The sequence below is a fragment of the Charadrius vociferus genome, unplaced genomic scaffold (genome assembly GCF_000708025.1).
Source record: "Charadrius vociferus isolate BGI_N301 unplaced genomic scaffold, ASM70802v2 scaffold619, whole genome shotgun sequence".
Classification (NCBI taxonomy): domain Eukaryota; kingdom Metazoa; phylum Chordata; class Aves; order Charadriiformes; family Charadriidae; genus Charadrius; species Charadrius vociferus.
In genome coordinates this window covers 497164-517782 of record NW_009649962.1, presented here as the reverse complement: position 1 = coordinate 517782, position 20619 = coordinate 497164, and the positions used below count along the sequence as shown (strand labels likewise).

General features: G+C 54.1%; 2 protein-coding genes across 2 annotated transcripts in view; one reads left to right on the top strand and one right to left on the bottom strand.

Annotated features, from left to right (window-relative positions):
- Positions 1–3039, top strand: part of FAM173A (family with sequence similarity 173, member A) — a 30090-nt gene extending 27051 nt beyond the window's left edge. The window contains exons 4-6 of the mRNA XM_009891562.1: positions 1445–1585; positions 2180–2230; positions 2851–3039. Coding sequence (XP_009889864.1) covers positions 1445–1585; positions 2180–2230; positions 2851–3039 — 381 coding nt within the window. The remainder of the gene's footprint in view (positions 1–1444; positions 1586–2179; positions 2231–2850) is intronic.
- A 986-nt stretch (positions 3040–4025) lies between these two features.
- CCDC78 (coiled-coil domain containing 78) lies at positions 4026–18967 on the bottom strand. Its single transcript, XM_009891561.1, has 16 exons — positions 18911–18967; positions 17757–17807; positions 17384–17512; positions 17086–17172; positions 16631–16810; positions 13308–13475; positions 13181–13231; positions 12415–12503; positions 11771–11849; positions 11163–11288; positions 9909–10120; positions 9089–9285; positions 7157–7235; positions 6710–6776; positions 4909–5009; positions 4026–4152 (listed from the first exon to the last, which is right to left on the bottom strand). The coding sequence occupies exons 1-16, from the start codon at positions 18965–18967 to the stop codon at positions 4026–4028; spliced, it is 1800 nt and encodes a 599-aa protein (XP_009889863.1).
- Positions 18968–20619: the final 1652 nt, after the last annotated feature.

Genomic DNA, 20619 nt, shown 5'->3' with positions numbered 1-20619 from the left:
TGGTTGGGGGGACTCGGGGCTGCCCCCGGGGCGGGCGAAGGGCAGGAGGGGGGCTACGCTCACCAGGCAGGCAGGTGGGACCCCACCACCGTCACCACCACCACCCACCCCCTGGCTTCTGGCTGTGGTTCCGGATGGTCCTCCTAGCTGTGGTCCTGGACCAACCTAGGTGGTCCTAGGCAGCCCTAGATGGTCCTAGATAACCCTACAAGGCCCTATGGACACCCCTAGATGGTCCTACGCGGCCCAAGATGGCCCTATAGACAGCCCTAGATGGTCCTAGATGGCCCTACAAGGCCGTATAGACACCCCTAGATGGCCCTACACAGCCCTAGACTGCCCTATAGACAAACCCAGATGGTCCTACACAGCCCTAGATGGACCTAGGAAGCCCTGTACAGACCTACAAGGCCCTATAGGCAGCCCTAGATGGTCCTAGATGGCCCTACAAGGCCCTATAGACACCCCTAGATGGTCCTACACAGCCCTAGATGGTTTTAGAGGGTCCTATACAGCCCTACAAGGCCATATAGACACCCCTAGATGGTCCTACACAGCCCTAGACGGTTTTAGAGGGTCCTATACAGCCCTACAAGGCCCTATAGACACCCGTAGATGGTCCTACACAGCCCGAGATGGCCCTATAGACACCCCTAGATGGTTCTAGATGGCCTTACGCAGCCCTAGATGCTCCTAGAAAGCCCTATACAGCCCTACAGGCAGCCCTAGGTGGTTCTAGATGGCCTTAAACAGCCCAAGATGGCCCTACAGACAGCCCTAGAAGGCCCTGTGCAGCCCTAGACTACCCCATGGACAACCCTAGATGGCCCTACACAGCCCTAGATGGACCTAGAAAGCCCTATACAGCCCTACAAGGCCCTATAGGCAGCTCTAGATGGTTTTAGATGGCCCTACACAGCCCTAAATGGCCCTATAGACAACCCTAGAAGGCCCTATGCAGCCCTAGGCTGCCCTATAGACAACCCTACACAGCTCTAGATGGTCCTAGAAGGCCCTAGACAGCCCTAGATGGTTCTAGGTGGCCCTACACATTCCTAGATGGCCCTATAGACAACCCTAGAAGGCCCTACGCAGCCCTAGATGGTCCTAGAAGGCCCTATAGGCAGCCCTAGATGGTTTTAGATGGCCCTACACAAGCCTAGAAGGCTCTACACAGCTCTAGATGGTCCTAAAAAGCCCTATAGACAACCCTTGATGGTCCTAGACAGTCCTAGAAGGCATCACACGCAGGGAGCAGGGTGGGAAAAACAAATCTAGGGGGAAAGAGCCTAGGGGAAAGTGCCGAGGATCGAGGTCACCCTGCCCATGAGCCAGCAGGAGGGAGCGAGTGGAGCTGGGCAACAGCCCCTGGCCCCCCAAATTGTCCCCCAAACTCAACACCTGGGTTGATTTCAGTTGCAACTCTCTCTCTCCCTCTCTCCAGGTGGTAGAGGCTTATAAGCAAGGTCTCAGACCAGCCGTTGGCTATGAGCTCAATCCCTGGCTGCTGTGTCTCTCCAACTACCGGGCCTGGAAGGCTGGGTACCACGGGAAGGTTTCCTTCCTGAAGAAAGATCTGTGGAAGGTAACGGCATCCCGAGGGTCTGGCTGTGCTCAGCGTTGGCCATAGCTAGGGCAGGGCCAGGGCTCGGTCCTCACCTCTGGCCAGGCTTTGCCCACGGTCGCTTGCTCCTTCCCCAAGCCACGCTGCTCCCAAGAGGTGGAAAAATCATCCTTTTTCCAGGGGAACGTCAGCCCATGGCTGGCTGCTGGTTGTGCAGGCGGCAGCGGTCCTTCTTAGAGCAGCTTTGAGAAGAGGTCTTAGGTGCTGCTGGTGCATGGTGGCCTTCAGAGACATGCTGCTAAAGCTGGCACCAGGTACCCACAGCCCCACCGGAGAAAAGCCAGCAGGGAATGTAGTTCTGGGACGATGCTGGAGGCAGATGTTTTGCAAGAGGCGCTGCTTTCACACCCACCTCCCAGTCACACCAGCACAACCCCGTCCCACACGTTGTGGGGCATCTTTCCTTCCTCTGAGGTTCAGAAGATCGCCCGCAAGGTGTTGGGCCACTCAAACAGTTCCCCCCCCAGCTCCCCCTCTCCCTGTTGCTTCTTTCATTCCCCATTTCCTTCTTCTTTTTTTTTTTTTTTTTTTTTTTTTTTTTTTTTTTTTTTTAAGGTGAATCTTTCCGATTGCCACAATGTGATCGTGTTCCTGGCCCCCAGCGTGGTAAGTCGGTCCCTCGCGCCCCAACTTGTTCTGAGCGAGCTCGAGGGAGGGTTTCCTTAGAACAGAGAGACGGTCTGGGATGGTGGCGAAGACTCTTTAAAAAATAAGGCCGAGCGGGCATTGCTGCGAGCGAGCGGTTTGGTGCTCAGCACCGCTCCGATTTATAGAATCATAGAATCATATAGTTTGGAAACAATGCTTAAGATTGAGTCCAACCGTTAAACCAGAACTGCCAAGTCCACACTAAACCATGCCCCTACGCGCCACGTCCACACGTCTTTTAACTCCCTCCGGGGATGGCCACTCCACCACTTCCCTGGGCAGCCTGTTCCAACGCTTGACAACCCTTTCGGTGAAGAAATTTTTCCTAATATCCATCTTAAACCTCCCCTGCCGCAACTCGAGACCGTTTCCTCTTGTCTTATCGCTTGTTAGCTGACCCTGCTCCCAACCATACGCAGGGCTAGCACCAGCCCTGCGTTTTGGAAGGGTCTTCGGTTGACGTCATCTTCTTGGGACCCAGCAGCCGTGCCGAGAAGCTGCCCTATTCTCCCTGGTGGCACTGCCACTACGGGACTTTTCTTAAGGCCGCCTGGCCGTGGCTGTCTCTCTCTCCCCAGAAACCTCCCCTAGCCGCCAAGCTCCTCGCAGAACTCCCCGACGAAGCCCGGGTGGTGGCTGGACGTTTCCCTTTCCCCTCCTGGACCCCCACCAGCACCCTGGGGCAGGGGCTGGAGCAGGTCTGGGCTTATGACATGAAGGAGGTGCGGCGAGCAGCACAGAGCAGCGCGGAGGGAAGCCCCGTCTAACGACGGCCTCGTTAAGCCTGGCATTCAGGGTCAGCAGCGGTAGGGGTCAGAGCCTCTCCGGCCCTCGGGCTCAGCTCAGGACAGCAGCGAGAAGGCTGCTTGGCCAAGCTTTTGGCCCAGGGACTTGCAGGGTGGTGGTCCCTCCTCGTCTGCCAAAGAGCGGGCGCTTTGGGGGAAGCAAAAGAGAGGAAAAGCCAACCTAGAAATCCTGGAATTATCACAGGATTTAAGGGCTAAATCTCCAGTGCCTCTTTTCTGTATGTTTGCTACTTTATTTTCTAGTTAATTTTTCACAATAAACATTTGGATGGTTCTTCCCTCGAGACCTTTGCTTTGCCTTTGAGCAGCAGGGTGCTCCTGGAGCCGGAGCCGCCGCCGCTCCCGGCCTCAGGCTTTGCTCCGCCATCCCTTTGACAGCGGCTCAGGAGGGAATTTTGTCCAGTTTGGCCCTGCTCACCTTAGATAACATTCCCTTTTCCACTCAAACACAGAGAAAAAAAAGGTTTTCCCACCATAAAAGAGCAGCTCATCCCCTTTGTCTGACTTCTTGGACTGAAGTCTAGCTTGAACCAGCCCTTATGTCTTGGAAGCTGAGAGGGGAGGAAAGGCGGGAGCAGAGTTGGACTCCGGTCCAGGTCTGACCCAGGGGAAACGTTATGGCAGGAACGGGAACCTGTCCCTGCAGCTCGGCAGTAAAAAGCTGCCTGGGAACCTGACCTCATGTCCCGAGGCGCGATGTGCTCGGGGAACCAGCAGAATTCCTCCAGCTGAGGGGCCAGAGGATAGATGAGACGCAGTTGTCTCATCCTGTTTTAGTACTGTTAATTTGAGACTGAGAACACCCACGTGGTTTCCCTCACTGTGCCTCCCAGCTCTCAGCCGGGGAAGGATACTCGCCCCAGCCAGCCCACGCACCAGAAAGCCCTCTCCTTTTAAATCCTGCTCTTTCCTGTGATTGTGGCGCTTCTCAGAGCTGTGGTGGAGAGCTACGGTTGGTGGCTGATGGTCCTTCTAGCTCTGGGCAGCGAGTGAGTATCGGCCACCCCAGCACTGAGGGCGCGTGGCACCTCGCTGCCAGCGACCTTCCTCAACTGGAGGATCTCCTGCTTGTACCTGCAAGGAGGGAGCAGCACCGTCGTTGCCCGCGTGGTCACAATCCCACCGATAGCTCGCACACAGGAGCGATAAACATAAATGTACATTTTGCCTGGTGTTTCCTGCATGCTGCGGGCACACGGTGTCAGTTAACGCGGAGCAGCCAGCCCAGGCACCGAGCCGCGCTGGGACCTGAGCCCCGGCAGATAGAAAACCGCAGCCTTTTCCCAAGGAAGAGGGGTTTGTCAGCTCTGCCAGGCAATGGTACCAGCGACAAGGCTGCGAGTCTGACCCGAGACCACAGCCGAGCTGGTTGGGGCGTTACGGCGGGTGCAGAGTTGGACCATTGCTCCAACAGACGTGCCCTGCTTGTTCTCACCCTTCCTTGCCCGAGCAGCTGTTCTCTCCGCTTCGGGGCGTGATTTGCCAAGGAGAGAGGAGCATAGCTCAGGGCAGGCTGGAAGGCTTTAGATTTTAGGCAATCCCTTTCTTAGGTTCCTCCAAAGGATGGGTGAGCACACAGGGAAGGAGACGTGCCGTGGAGCAGGCCAGACGCTGCCCCTCCTGCCCCCGCGGAGCAAGGGATGGTGGCAGCTGCCCGCACAGCTGGACGTGGCACCGGACATCAGCCGTGCCGGCAGCGCCGTGGGAAGGCAGCAGTGAGGTCAGGAGCCAACAGCGTGGCAGGCCCAGTGATGTCGCCGGCAATTAGCCTGGGAGATAAACCCGGAGCACAAAGCAGAGAACTCGTGAAGGGGGATGCTACTATCTCACCTGGCAAGGTGCTTATCTATGTATTCCTGCAGCTCCGACACCTGCTCTTCTGCCACGACCGCCCGAGCCAGCAGCTGGCTCCTCTCCTGCTCCAAATCCTCCTGGAGAGGCAAGGAAACACGGAGAAAACAGGGAGCGCTGTGAGATGGGAGTGACGTTGCTCAGTCACGCTCCACCAGGCGAGACTGACCGCTTCCCCATCACTCAGCTCCGGCACCGCTTGGCGTTGGGCTACAAAAGCAATCGAAAACTGATGTGTGTGGGGAAAGGAGCCTGGTGACACTAGCACAGTGTTCTGCAGGCACCGCCGCTCCTGGGCATCGGCCGGACAGAGTGGGCAGCCTCTCCTGGCCAGAGCGCAGGCATGGGGGCCAGGGCCAGCCCAGGACAGGCAGCAACCCCTGCCTGCCAAAACCATCGTTAACTGCCCCAGAGGCTTCACAGACAACAGGCGGAGCGGTCGCTAGAATCAGCACGCAGACCCAGAGAGCTTTCACACCAGTAGTTTTTTGCAAAGGGAAATGACTTTCCCTTTTAGATAAAAAAACCACTTGGTTTTTGCATAGTGTCTCTGGGCAGTAGATCATAGAATCACAGAATCATGGAATGGTTTGGGTTGGAAGGGACTTTGAAGACCATCCAGTTCCCACCCCCCTGCCCTGGGCAGGGACACCTCCCCCCAGCCCAGGTTGCTCCAAGCCCCGTCCAACCTGGCCTTGAACACCTCCAGGGATGGGGCAGCCACAGCTTCTCGGGGCAACCTGGGCCAGTGCCCCACCACCCTCACAGTGAAAAATTTCTTCCTGATATCTAATCTAAATGTCCCCTTTTCCAGTTTGAAGCCATTCCCCCTCATCCTATCACTCCATGCCCTTGCAAAAAGTCCCTCTCCAGCCTTCCTCCAGCCCCATCATCACCTTGCCCAAGTTAACGGCACAGTCCCTGTGTCACCAGGAGGATCTGAGGTGCTTGACCGAGCTCACCCCGGCAGGCCCCGCTCCCACTGGGGACTGCCTCCCAGCCATGCCACCTCCCTTCTTTTGGCCACAAAGATAGGCACAATTTAGGTGTTTAGCTCTAAGAGACCAGAGAAAGGTGAAGCCCTTCTTCAGGTCGCTGTGGACAGAGGAAGGCACAACATGGAAGATGGGCTGGTAGCACCTCTGTAGCCTTGTCTACCACAGAAAGCTGAACCTCTGCTCTGTTTGCAAAGCCCCCAGGTGGCAGTCAGCGTAGAAGGCATCCCAACACCAACCCTTCTCCCCACTGTTGCCATCACTGGGACAGCAAACCTCACCTCAGCCAAGCCCAGTCCCACCAAGCATCACCACGGTTTCACAGGTATTGTAGAGCAGCGTTGTGGATGGAGAGCGCTCTCCTCCCAGCTCTGGGCCACCCCGTGCCCGAGTGCGGCATAAATATCTTTGCACGCAGGGGGAACCAGACTGGAAAGGTGATTCACATTCAAACTGGACTTGAAACAGGTTGAATATAGTCCCAGTTTGTTATACAGGTGCCTAAATGCTTGTGCTGAAACAAGAGAGGGAGCAATACGGTCCAGTGCTGAGCTGGTAAGGGCTGCTCTCCTTCTTTTAGAAAGGAAAGTACAGCCTCGATACATCACCGGCCGGGGACCTGCTCACGTCACTTGGTGGGATGAAGCCAAAGCCACAGCAAGGCTCCATGGAAAGCTTCCCTGCTCCAGCCTGGAGCAGCATATTGGCCGACCTGAGGCATCACATCTTTGACACATGGGTAAAGGGTAAGCTTTTTTTTCAGATGGGCTGTTCCAGACCTTTACCTGGGTGGTGCGTGCGAACTGCCGGAGCTGGTTCCTGACCTCTGCCCAGCCCTCCTCCTCCAGCCGCCTAGGAGAGAAAAGCAGATTTTGATCATGCCCGGACGTTCCAATCCAGCCCATCCACAGATCACAGAGCTCTGTTCAGGGCCTGGATGTAACTCGTGTCCATCAGACCATAAACCTCAGCGCTCTGAAGTTTTTTGTCTCCCGACGCCCTAGACTTCTTCAGCAGTGCCATCCCTGTGCCCGGGCACGAGAGTCGCAGCCCTTCTGCCAACCTGGGATTCCCCGCTGCGACGGCCGGGTTTGTTCCAAGTTCACATCAACACTCATGCATCAGAGGGCTCCGCCCAGAAAGAGTCCTTAACCTGACACTGAATTTGATGAAAATAGAGAGCGATCAATGCCAAACGCTGGTCCTTTTCACGTTTCGGAGCACAAACCCACCCGTTCTGGCCGCTGAGCGCCATAGGTGAGCTGCCTGTGCAGCCCAGCTGTGGGAAAGTTCTTCCTATTCTGTCCCAGTCTGAATAAGCAAAATACAGGTCACATCTGATGCTGGGGGAATTTGGGTTGTATGAAGGGAAGGAATGCATTGTGCTCAAGAGCGGCTCCGCTGTGACTGCCAGAGTTCCCTCTGGTGGCTGCAACCTCCCGGCCCAGGCACACGGGAATTCACGGCAGAGATTTCATGGGAGCAGAAGAGAAGGGAACAATAAATGGGGAAGCCGCGCAGCCGATAAAGACGAGAAGCTGCAGTAATTATGGCTGAAGTGCTGCGGCAGCACCAGGCTTCACGTCTCCAGCTAGAGGAACGCGGTAATGGCGCGGGTAGGACCCATCAGCACACAGAAAACAAGTGTTTCAAGTGCGTAAAGTCTCTTGGCAGCTATAAAAACCTTAACAAGATGCACCACTAAAAGGCAGGTTCTGGAACTTCTCTGTCTTGTTCCTGGGGCAAATCTGCCAAAATTAATGCATGTCTTCAAGGATTGCTACTATTTTTCAGCATGGCAGAGCCTGGTTAAGGCTCAAGCTCTTCTCTAAGATGCTCCTCCAGAGCCCAGCGACTCAGGCATGACTGACCGTCTCCTCAGTGAAATACGGGACGCGTTTTCTAGGCTGTCACAATTTAAAAGGCTGAAAAATCCCAGCTCAGATTTCTCCTGCACTTCGTTCCACCTCTCCACAGCTACAATTGATAGAGTCTCAGCAGAATAACAGAGCAGGGGGAAGAGGCCCATCAAAAATGTGCAAATAAAGGACATGTCAGGAAGCCAGGGATGTATCAGTACAGGGTCACCTAAGGGTTCCAGCCCAGCCTCTGCGTTGGCAGGGAGGAGAAACAAGACCATCCCAAACTGGTGGCGTTTCACTTGCTTTTCTCGGGTTGTGACCCACTAAAGCACTCGGGCGTATGCTTAACTTCAGTGGGACTAAAAACACGATTAAATCAAACACGTGCTTAAGAGCTTTCGTGGATCAAGGCCCAAATGACCAACTCATTTCACGGCAGGAAACGCTGCACGGAGCCGACAGCTGGCTTTTCTTCTCAGGTGAGTCCTCATCAGCTCGCTTTCTCCCTGTTTATTACCATCTCCAAGTAAAGCAGAAAAGACTCCTCAACCCACCCAGCAAGGAGAATTCACAATTACAAATATCCTGAGAAACAAACAGCACTTACTGCTCAGGAGACAGCGGAAAGGCAGAGGTTTCTTGCAGTCTGTTCTGAAGGCAAAGGGAGAACAGCGTTCCTGTAAGCATTACACCATTGCAATTCTCCCTGCCGCTTCGAAGCGGCACAACATATCCTAGCACTCTAACAGCCACCAGCGCCCTGGCAAGGAAGCGATGTGCAGCACCATCTTAAGGTTTAGGTCTCTCATCCTTTTAATTTTTAAACAAACTTATCTCACGCACGTCAAGAGACACGTCTCTGCCCAGGCAGAACCAGTGGGAGGACGTGGGGCCAAATGGTGTGTTTCTGACCGTGGTCTCCTGCTCATTTAGCTATTCACGCTGAGGCAAAGGCATTTAAGAACAGAAAACTCCATCCTATCCTCCCCTACTCACCTATTTTTTTAGCAGTGAGCGAGTCTGCTGGCCTGGCAGCTCTCCCCTAACATCTGCTGCTCCTCAGCCCTCCCAGAGCTCCGTCACCCCAATCTATGGGGCTGCTCAGCCTCCTGCATCTAACTGTAACTCACCCCTACGCAACAGGCTTGAAGCAACGAGGGGACTGGTTGGACACCCCATCTCTTCCCCAAAATGAGAAAGCGAGCAAGCAGACACGGCAAACCCCCAGGGAATGCCAACAGGAAGGGACCGAATCTATCGCTCGTGAGACTCTCCCCACCACCCCCCCAGTTTCACCCCCACAGAAAGCCAGCAGTCCAGCCACCACCTTCTGCAATTCACGTAGCTGCATCTCCAGTTTCGCTTTCTCCTCCCGCAGCCGGTTTAGCTCCCGGGTTGTGTTTGTCAGCAGCTCTGGGTCTGTGATGGAAAAGTGGAGCTCGGCAGGGCCACAATCTGTAGTGCTGCTGCCCAAGGACCGGATCTGCTCTCGCTGGAGCCTGTAATGTGCCAGAGGGGTTAGTCCCTGGTAGCTTTGGTTAGGTAACAGCACTCAACATTTTGCTGCTGATGATGGAGGTACAATTCGCTTGGGACCTGCTGGCTTCTGGCCACCGAGAGCCAGTCCACCTGCAAAGGATAAGTGGGAGAGCCCTGCAGTATGCACAATATTCCTAGGAGCGTTTCTGAAGGGAGCTTGTCCTAGAGCTATTTGTGGCTTTTATGCCACGAGAATTTCTGCTGCTTCCCACAGCCCAAGCTGCTGAGCGAGCTGTGGAGCAGAGCTGAGAACATCGCAGAGACCGGCTGGGAGGCAGGAGTTATTTGTGGTACCTCTGCATTTCCACACCACCCAACGTGGAATCAATCTCTCGACCTAAATTTTACACTGGAGAAACGTATGTGCCAAGCAGCTCCCGGGTGTCCAGAGCACCCTCATGTGTAGCTGGAGACACCTTCCTCCTGGCTTGGAGGTAAACGTGCCCTCCAGATCCTCTGCTCCACCTGGAGCCTTGTTTGCCTCCCTGTCGGCAAAGGGGCTGGGTGCTATGGGGCACTTCCAGTTGGTCCTTAGCAATAAGCTGAAGAGACAGAGGTAGCCCAGACCCTGGCTTATCCCTACCCGTAAGCGATCAGCAGGTTCTCATGCTTCATGACCAAGTTCTTCATGCGTTTCTTGTAGCTGCGTGCCGCTCCAGCTAGCTGCTCTTCCCGCGTCTTGTAGGAAGCTCTGATATCCTTCAGCATGTTGTCCACAAAGCGTTTCATGTGAGCATGATCAGCTGGGGCTTTGCTAGGCCCCGTCACATTGCTGGATTTGCTGTCCATGTACTCCTTTAAACATACAGAGAAAGAAATCGAGGTGATCAATTTGTTCCCTAAGGCACGAAACCCATTTCCCACAGAGAAGGTCCAGACATGTTTGTGCCACCAGCACAGAGAATAGGGCACATCTTCTGTTTTCTAAGAGCAGGAAAGACTAACTTCCATCATGGCCCTTGAAGACAGAGAAGGCATCAGTACTGCTTCAGTGACCCGCCTAGGGAAGCACGAGTTGGCGTCGAGAGTTACCATCTCCAGTCCCATATTCTTTCCACCATGCCTTGCTCTCTCTGCTAGCCAGGAGATGCTTCAAGATCGCTTTGTTAGAAATTCAACTATTCTTAATAGTAAAACTTGATTTGATTAGTCTCCTGATCCATCACTACGCACTGTGGTGCCTTCTCCTGACACAGAAGCTCGTGCCAAAACCTGTTTATTGCTACCTAGGAGGGTATAAAGAGATTTCTTCCCAGTCTCACTGGTCAATATAATCAGGTATCTATGCCTGAACCTGCCTGAAACGCCTGCCTTGTGCCGAGTCCTCACCATGCGCTGGGGGACCTACTCTACATCGAAGGTGCTTCTTCCCAGAGCAGGTTCCAGGCACTGGCGTTACACAGCTCTGTAGCCGACCATGGAAGCTGGCAGAGCTCCCTGTGGGGACAGCAGCAGAGTCACCATGGAAGCGGCGACAAAGCCAGAAGTGGCATCGCCTGGCTTGCCATGGGACGTTGTCAGGGCAATGGCGATTAGAAGCCAACTGGAAGGCAGCCATTGTAAATAAGATCTTTCAATCCAAGTAATCTGACCAAGAAAAGGCCCAGCAGAAACTCACAGACCCTTTCGTGTGGCCGTGCAGGAAATCTGGGTGAGGAGGGGGGCTGGCATCTCCAACCCCATGCCAAGCCAAGGGCACCGAGCCCCCCTTCCAGCTGCAAGCATGGCTTCCCAAGCCCCACTGCCTGCTCCGCTCGGCAGCCCAGCAAGGAGGGGAAACAGCAGCATGGAGAGACCTCCCAAGGCCAGGAGAGCTCCTGGGGCTGGGGGTACCCACCGCCACGTCCTTGATGTACTGCGTGAGCCGGGAGCGATATTCCTCGTTCAGCTGCTTCAGCCGGAGCTGCAGCCGGGAGTTCTCCGCCTCCACCTCTTGGAGTTGGCTCTGGGAGGTGAGCAGCACCTAGGCACAGCAAACATGCTCGCTCCTGCCCTCATCCCCTGGTCAAGCAAGGGGCACGAAGAAGCTCCGTAAGAGACAGGGGCCTTCATTTCCAGATATTCAGCTTCACCAGAGCTGGGAAGGGCCTGGGTTTTCCCAGGACCCCAATGGAAATGTTTATAGTCTTTATTCCCCTGCTACCTTCTGTCATTTACAATTCCCCCCACCCGGTGATCTCACCAACTCTTTCTAAATATCTGTGAATAAAATTCCTCCCACCACCTGTGGCAAGCAGCACCTTCCACCACGTGCATCGCATCCCTGGAGAAGGAAACTGCGCAGGGAGGAACACCTTGGTATGACAAACTCTCTGGAGAGGGAGACATGTCAGAATACCTCAGTACAAGATTTCCATCCCCCTAGGTCTAGGAGAAGCACATGGCACCCAGGAGGAGCGGGTGAGCAGGGGCGGTCGTGGGTGCTGGAAGGGAGCCTGCCCTTACCGCTGACTGCTCCGCCAGCTTGCGCTGGGTGTCCCCGATCGCTCCCTTCGCCTCCTGCAGCTCCTTCCCCATCGCAATCCTGGGCACGCACGAAGAAGGTGTGTTTTTATTTTAACCCCCCAAACTTCTCAGTACATTCAATACAGGCCAGCTTTGAGAAGGAAATCACCATGGGATGCCAACCCCCATCAGCTGTATGCCAACCAGCGGCCACAGAGCTCTCGCAGCCAAAGGTGAATGTCCTCCCCAGTCAGAGGGTCTAGTTCTCCAGCGTCAGCCCTTGCCAGGACACCAGCCCCATCCCAGCCTGTTGATGGAAGAACCACTGTGGGGGTAAGGTCTAGCGCTGGATTCATCTCTGGGCCGTCACACTGCCAGTGTGTCACTGAAGGTGGATTTTCAGAAATGCATAGGCCAATCCAGTACCTAAACACTTTTAAGCAGACGGCTGACCCTCTTAAGAGCCTCAAAAACATCAGGTTTTGCTTCCAGGCCTCACTTCTTCCAAGGGTCAATTGTCATTTCCCACCCTGTACCCCACCAAAGGCGGGCTGCCTCCTCTCCTGTGCCCAAGGTTCAAATTCAGCTGCAACGAGCTCCATAAATGCCCAGCCAAACAGAAGGCTGTGCCCTCAAACACTCACACTCTCTCTTCCAGATTCTGCTGCTGCGAATCATAGGTTTTCTTCAGTTTTTCAAGCTCCACTTTTATGTGATCCTGGTTTCCAAGCAACTGAGGGACAAACGAAGAGGAAGATGAGACAGAGGGCTGAGCTAAGTAGAGGGACCGGTGAACAAGGAAGAAGTGAGGAGAGCCTCCAAGCTGAGTGCAAGTCCAGCTGAGCAGTGACATACTGGGGAAAGGAGAGGTTTAACTGGGAGAGACCACTGCCCTGGAGCACAGCAGAAGCAGGGTGTGCTCTGGAGACAACAGGGCACATGGAAGCGCACACGTGTTGTTCCCCCACGGGAGAGTCTCGCTCTGAGACTCAGATTCCCGGTGGGAGCTGGTGGCGGAGCCCAAGTTGGTATTGCACAGGCTGCAGATGGGAAGAAGGCAGGGAGCATCTCCGTGCTCTCAGTTTCGGGTGCTTTATCGCCCCCATCTTTCTCGAGTATCGGCAAGAAGAAAATAAACACGCGCCCTCTGCACTTGTTGGCTTTTAAACTCCTGCCTCTGTTCACCGAGGGGCACTCACAGCTGCCCTCTCTCACCTTTTGCCTGCGCAAGAGCTAGAGTTACTCTAGTCTCATTTTTTCAACAGCACAGCTTAAAAAAAATTTAAAATAAACCAAGGCATCAGCTCATCCACAAAATTCAAGTTAGCACCAGGAGGTGCCAGCCACACTCGGAATAAATTCCCCCCTCTGCTTCCCCAAGAATCCAGGAGCAGACCCACACACACTCACGTTTCTCTCTGGCTTTTGCCGCTCATGTTCAGAGGCAACTACATCTTCTGGCTAGTAAGAGACAGAAGAAGATGCCCGTTAGATTCCTTTTCTCCAAGGGGCAGTGACAGGGCAGAGAGGTCCTTACCTTCACCTTCTGAGCCGAGAGACGGCGCCCCATTGCTCGCTCTCTTTCCAGCTCAGCAGAGGATTCATCAGCCGTGGCGGGGGCACGGTTGCTCTCTGTGCGGGGAAGGGTGCCCCTGGCATTGGCCAGGCTGAGCAGCTCTAGGCCGAGCTCTTCGTTCTTCACGACCTGCCAGGTCAAACAAGAAGAAAAGAGCTTGTGAAATCCTGCCTCTCCGGCTCCACGTGTTCAGCACCTACCGGCCGCTCTTGGTGCGTACACGAAGCAGGCACTCACATCCCCTCCTGAAAGCAAGATTTATTTTTAGTTGTCTCTCATATGTCCAAAGATATCAGTGATTTTTGAATTCTCAGGGGAATGTGGGGCAAGTATCATCACCAGGCATTAGGATTATTCACAGGTAACCTTACTCCCGCTGCCCATCTTGTTCTCACATTCAGATACAGATCCCGGTGCCAGCCCAGCCCTGGGCACAGCTCTGCCACCGCGTCCTGACCTCCAGCCTCCCTCCTCACGCTAACCCTGTCCCACTCCCCACAGCTTCCCAAACCCTCCGGGCATGGCTTTCCCCACGCGACGGCTTTGAACAGTGCTGGGCTCCACGATGTAAGAGAAGGGCCAAGTCTCCATCCGTCTAGGCTGATGCCACCCAGCTAATTCCAGTTTTGTTTGAATGCATCCCTCCAGCAGCAGCCAGCCCACAGCACGGTGTAGGCAGCGAGATTCAAAAGCGGGTGCTGGTGTGAAGTGACACATTTCCAAAAGATAAAGAGGATCTGAATGAGAAAGGCTCTGTTACAGGTGATCTGGAAGGAACACTGGGGGAATTCATGTCTCACGGGAGGGTTTCTATGTAGATAACAAAGCTTTGATGGGATTTATGACTGGGGACAAGCTTGAGTAATTGTTACCATGGCAGTGAATCGGGAGGATGGGAGGCAGAGGTCATCTGAGTCATCCGTGGAGAGAATAGCTTATCAAAAGATAGCACAGGGTGGGCTGAGGGAGAGAGGAGAGGAGAAAAGAGGCTGACAAAGAGGTGAGATATACAGCTGTGAAAACTGACAGCTACGCAGAGACAGGCTGCTTGTTCTCCAACCGAAAACCATCCATCTGCAGCTGTCAGCCCTGACAATTTGATCAGAGGGGGTCACACAAGCGCAGAAGTACCAGCATAGCCAAAGAAAGAGGCAGTCCCAGGTTTGCGATGGGGTTCGCTGCCTCCCCTGTGCTCCCAAGCCTGGCCCGGCTCCAAGGGAAAACCCCAGCGCGGAACCGGGGTTCGCAGCCGTTTGGGTTCCCTCTGACAGCCTCACTTCATACCGCCGCTGCAGACGGGCATAAGCCCGCCGAACAAAGGAGGAGGAGGAAACGGAGAGTTGAGAAAAGGTCAGCGTCTTGAAAAGGAAGAATTTACAGCGAGTTAGAAAACAGGCACAAAGTGTCTGACTGGCATCTTCTGGAAGGCACTTCCCCAGGGACAGGCAAGGCCAACTCCGCCGCGCTCCTTCGCCTGAGACAGACACAGGGCGATGTGTGAATCGAGCCGTACAATGGGGGCCGCGACAATTCAGAGGCTCTAACTGTTCCCGTACAAGGGACGGTGAATGAGCTCGCCGAGCTGCTTCTGCGCCAAGCAGCCATGACAACATATTGGCAAGGTCACAAGTAGCACTTGTAATTGGGAATGTGTAAAAGGTTCATTGTCTCCCCAGAAAAGCGCCAGGGAAGGGGAGGGGGCAGAACCGCAGGCTGCTTTTCCCATTTCCTTTGGGAAAGTCCGCACTGGGAAAATAATGAGCAAGAGGCCCATGCCTTGACAAGTCCCAGCCTGCCAATTTGGAGCCTCTTTTGCTTCAGGCAGGGATATTTGGTAGTCAGAGCCAAGAAACTGGGGTAAAATCCTCAGCCTAAATGAATTACAACCAAGGAGTTTTGGCTTCTGGACCTTCCTCCACTGCTTCTTCAGGATGCCATCCAGGCACAGAGCTGAATCCCTGTGCTTTCACTCTCGGAAATATTCCAGGACCCACGTGAAAACAGGGTGTTATTACCACCAACCTGTTCAACCCATCATTTAGAGATGTCAGCCACCTGAACATCCCATTTTTTTGCCTAACATATTGCACCCCCTTGGGGACAAGAAGCAACCAAGATTGCTGAACGCCAAGCTATTCCTCCGCAGCCCGGCGGTACTGTGTCTCAGCAGCGCGCTGCCTTGCTGACAGTCAGCTGCACGCGTTCTGCCTCGTGCTCCGGCAGGACGACGGGGTGGGTTCACACCCCTGCAAGCAGCTGAGCTTGCCTCCTCGTAAGAAATTTCCATTCCTCAGCTTACGGGAAACAAATGACAGCTTAGCAAGAGTCACTAACTCACTTATTTGCAACGGGATGACCATGATCTCGTATATTCCTCTACCAGAGCTCTACAGACAGATGCTCGCTGTGAAGAGAGACTGGACGCTGCCCAAACCAGCATGCCTGGTCCCAGCCCCACATCTTCCCACCACAGCTCTGCACAGGGCCAGTATGGTAAACCAGGTCATTTGGCTGAACCAGCTGAGCTATCTGCCGGGGGAGGGAAGCAGGAGGGTGTCAGTCATCCAACTCAATTCAAAAAGAAGGAGAAGTGGGAGGGGGGAGAGGGAGGGAAGAGAGGAAGGTCTATTGAAATAGCTATTCTTGCCAAAGAAATACACAAATCTGGGTCCAAAATACTTTAGTTAACCATCGCTAAGCTAACAGTCACCAGGAAATTCACTATATTTTAAGGAACAATCAGAAACTTGCTTACATTCGGTGTTTTTATAAACTCGCCAACCTCAAAAACTTCCAGGCCCCTTCCCGCTGCCATATGAAATGAGAGCGACTACAATCAGTTCACGTGCAGCCTGCTCAAGCCATGCAGAAAAAAAGGGAAACAAAGCGTGCTGGCAGTCAAGAGGGACCTGCAACGTGCACTCAGACCAGCCCCGCAGTGACCTCCTCGTTACTGCTAGCGATGGGGATGAGGGGTGGCGTGAAAAGAGAAAGACTCTTGACAGCGGGGTGCCCAGAAGAGCACGGCGCACGGGTCAGCGTGGGCTCAGTGCTGAGCAGAGCCGGTTCTGCAAGCCCTACTAGAAGGTGACCACGTCACATGAAATCCCTGGGCCTTGAAAACAAAACCATGCCTGAGCTACGCCGTCTCATGGCTGACAAAACCTTATCAGACCTGAGCTGTGACGTGGATATGCAACCCAAAGGCAACCAAGCTGGCTGTAGATCAGGTAAATGTGAGATGGAGTCATGAACAACAGGGCCAACTCTGCAGCCTCTCTCACCTCCCGGTCCAGTTCTTTGCCTAGGGCCAGGTAATTGCTTTTCAAAATGATGTACTCATCCGCCAGTTCCTTCCGACTGGTCTCCAGAGCGTGCAGGCGTTCCCGTAAGGCATCCCGCTCCCCGGTGACTTTCTCACTGCAGAGCTCCAGCTCCTGCACACGATTCTCCAGGGCCAGGATCTGCAGAGGGGAGGCAGTGGAATTAGACTGTGGCAGAGACCAGCAGCAATCACAGGGCATTTATTTGGCCAAACATGTTCTGTTATGCCATGACTTAGTGATGGATGAGTTTCACGTGAGTTTCACGGTATCTGGGGTGTCAGGGGGGGATTCACTGCTCTAGCTAAAGCCAGGAGAATATATCAAGCAAAGCAAAGATGGATGTGTAATGAACTGCAGTTCTGGATAAAGGTATTGGGAGAGCTGAATCAACTTGACTTCACACTTTTGGATACCATATTTTTCAATTCGAAGTTCTCCATCTCATACTGCTCCTTCATTTTGTTTGTCTCAATCTGGAGATCAACGAGGTCTTTGGAAATCTAGGAGAGAGAAAGGACGTTATTAAAGGCCATGGACTGACTCTGAGGCCAACATACTGTTTCAACAGGATACAGCGGGGAATGCGAGCACAACACATACCCCTCTAGAAAGAGGCCCCAACGTTTCCCACCAGATTTTCCACTGCAGATCTACTGGCCCCACACGCCATCACAGCTCAGTTCTCTCCAACTCCTAAAGTATTTGTTTTACCTTCAGTTTTTCCTCTTCACTGTAGACCATTCTGGTGGACACATCTGGTTTGGAGCCAGACAGCTTCTCCATCCTCTCCTGCAGGTCTCCGAGCCCGTACAGCCTCTCATTCCTATCCTGCAGCTGCACCTAGAGACACACAACAGCTCCGACAGCTGGTGCCAGCCAGCAGAGCCCTCCTCTCCCCCGTGCTATTCTCCCACCGCAGTGCTGGTGGAAGAGCACAGCGTAGCCAGTTTTTCAGAGCTTGAACCGACTGCAACTAGGATTTCATTTGCAGAGCACTGGTTCCATGACCCGGGAAGGGGCTATGGACCTTCATACTTATATTTTTGTTGCCAGTATGCTGCATGTGCTCTGTCAGAGTACTTACGTTCTCATTCTCTGCAAAATCCATGTGCCCGGAGCCCAGGATCTTTGCACACTATCAGGCAGGCAGTGGCTGAAGAGTGAAGGAAGGATCTAAGGGTCTCTACAGCAGCAACTTTTCCCTTGTAGGCACAAGGTAGGGCACAAGCGACGTTGCTAACAACTTTGGTTACCAGCAGGTGTGGCATCTACCTTGATCCACCTTAAGGTGGACGCGATTATTACAGCCACCCCAGGAAAAGAAGTGACACTTGTCAGGAGGTTTCTGTATTCCTAAGACAGTGCACAGCAGATACCGAGACAAGAAGCTTAACAGACACCCCCAGTGCAGCAATGTTGCCAGCTAGGAGGTACCACTCCATTTCTATTGGACCATTAATTTGGACCATTCCCAAAACTCAGCTATAGGGATGGCCTCCATCTCTATTGCAGGGATCTTTAGAGAATTTAAGATCTGATTAACCCGTTAATTATTCCATGAATCCAACCACCTGCTCCAAGACCATCCAGTAGCATCTAACATCAACTTCCTTCCAGGCAATTTTCTCTTGATCTCTACAGTCCTTGTATCTGCTGCGTCAATGAGCCATCCAAAGGGTAGTAGGGTCTTTGAGCTCTGACCAAGCTACAGCTGGTGACAGCAAAGACCTTCCCCAGTTTATCACTTTGCATCAGAGATGCTATGTGGAAAAATACAAGTTTCAAAGCAAAGTATGCGCTGAAAAAAACCTCGGATTAGCCCAGACTGCTAATTCTGGTCTACGCGCTGCTGCTGACCCCAAACTGCCACCACCCAGGCCTGAACAGGACAAGTCCCAAGCGTGTACCTGAACAGAGATGCCAATGTAAGAGCGAGGGTAACGGAGAGCGTAAGGCATGGTGGATAACGCTGACAGACCTTGGTGAACGGCAGCCATGGGGTAAAACAAATGCCAGTTCTTAATCGCCTCATTTTGGGCTCATTATCACTGCTATTTTTGTAGAGTGGATGAGTTTAGGTAAGAACTTGTCTCTTACAGAAAAGCTTTGACAATGTAACATTCAAAAAGACCATAGCTCAGAATAACTTCTTAGTATCTGTCAAAGCCGAGGATGAAAGAGGGAGAGGGGACATCCTGATAGCAGCTGCGTGCCGAGCAGGGTTTATCAGCTCCTCACCTGGTCTGGGCTCTTGGAGAAGATCCTGTAGTCAACATGGATTTTACAAACGGCCATGGAAGCGAGACCCAGGGGATGAGCTCTTTTTGGGGCTCAGGGGAAGGAGAAGCTAACGAAACATGCAATTATGTCTTATTTTTCTGCAAAAGAACTTAGCAGACCTGAAGTAATTTTATTAAGGTAATGAAAGCACTGATGAGAATTCACAGTCTCTTCACACCCACTGCCGAGCAGAAAGCCAAATTCACACACCGCCCACGGCACCAGGGGGCTTGGAAGTCTCCAGTGGGTGCTCCAACCCATGAAAGAGCTGAGCCACAGCTCCGCTCCCCAGCTGCATGCCGGCTCTCAGCCCCCCATGGGTCCCCGAGGACAGGCAGTCACAGCCCATGCTGGCCCAGGAACGTGCGCAGACTGGCTCACACCACTGCCCCAGACAGCCCCGGCCCCAGCAGCAGTGCACCCAGACCCCACGACACGCGATTCAGGAGGGCAAACAGCCCACCCCACCATGCCAGCAAAGCTGGGTGCTCCCCGAGCTGTGGGGGTACCCGTTTCACCCAGCAGACAGCAAAAGAAGAATAATTAACATACAGATAGACAGTAGTATTTGTGCTCCTGCAGTGCCTGGGAGACCCTGGCAGAACCACCTTTGTGGCAGGTGCTGCACCAGCACCAGAAATGACAGTAACTACTTTTCCTGTGGTTTGGAAATACAAACCAAAATTTGTCCTGGAGGACTCCACAAACAGCAATGTTGGGCAGAGGAATGAGGCTTTAGGGTGCCCCAAAATCTCAATCACCCCTCCTGAGCAAAAACAAACAACAAGTTTATGTTATGTTAACGCCACTAAAAGCCAAAATGCCAACCCTGTACTGAGTTTTTCTCTCCCTCTCCTTGTCAAGGACACTTGTAGCACAGCTGACGTGGTGGCTGGATGGCCACCAACCTCTGAGGTATGAAACTCTCACCCAGGACGCAGCTCTAAGATGTGAAAACACTCCCCAAATCCACAGCAGCTCGAGAAGAAAACGGTTGGAGATTTCCAGCGCTCAGCCCACCACATTGATACCTGCTGCTTATTTTCACCTCTCCCCCAGCACCATCCAGACCCGCCAGCCCTTGGCAGGGACAAACACCTCACTCCGCTGGTGAGGTGTCCTCACGGCGAGCCCAGAGGGGAGCAGTGGGAGTAGCCACCACCTTCACGCCTTTTCAGGAGGCTTCAGCCAGGCCCAGCACGGTGTTAAGGCACAGGCTGGCTCCATCTGGCTTCCAGCACCAGCTCCTGGGTGAAGCAGACACCCCCCTGGGTGGCCAACCGACCACCGTACAGCCGGTGGGCCCACAGGCCTGGAGGCCACAGCAGGTCCAGGGGCCCGGGGCCTGCACGGCCCCTCCTGGGGCGGCACCGGGGGCCCGGGGGACACCTCTAGGATGAAGCCCTGCCGCCGGAGGAGCGGGCCGGGCACAGCAGAGGAAAGGGCAAGGCCTCCTCTCCCCGCCCAGCCCCGGAGGAGGCGGCCGGGCCTAGTCGAGTACCGCCGCGTCCCGTTTCCAGGGCAACGGGCGCTTCCGGGGTATGGCGGCGGGGCGGCAGCGCCCCCTGGCGGCGGGAGGTCCTGCGTGCTCCAGGGATGGGGCGACCCACGGCGCCGCCGGGCGACCTGCCCCGGGCTGGGGGACCCCGGGGGTGGAGGGGGGCGCC

Bases quoted from the DNA above. Each gene is read 5' to 3' on its own strand.
- CCDC78 (XM_009891561.1), bottom strand. From the start codon at position 18,967: ATGGCCGTTTGTAAAATCCATGTTGACTACAGGATCTTCTCCAAGAGC. The intron at 13,476-16,630 runs GTGAGAGAGGCT...TTGACCTGGCAG, and splicing joins GCAAAGAACTGGACCGGGAG to GTCGTGAAGAACGAAGAGCT. The intron at 4,153-4,908 runs GTGAGATAGTAG...CCCTCCTTGCAG, and splicing joins ATAGATAAGCACCTTGCCAG to GTACAAGCAGGAGATCCTCC.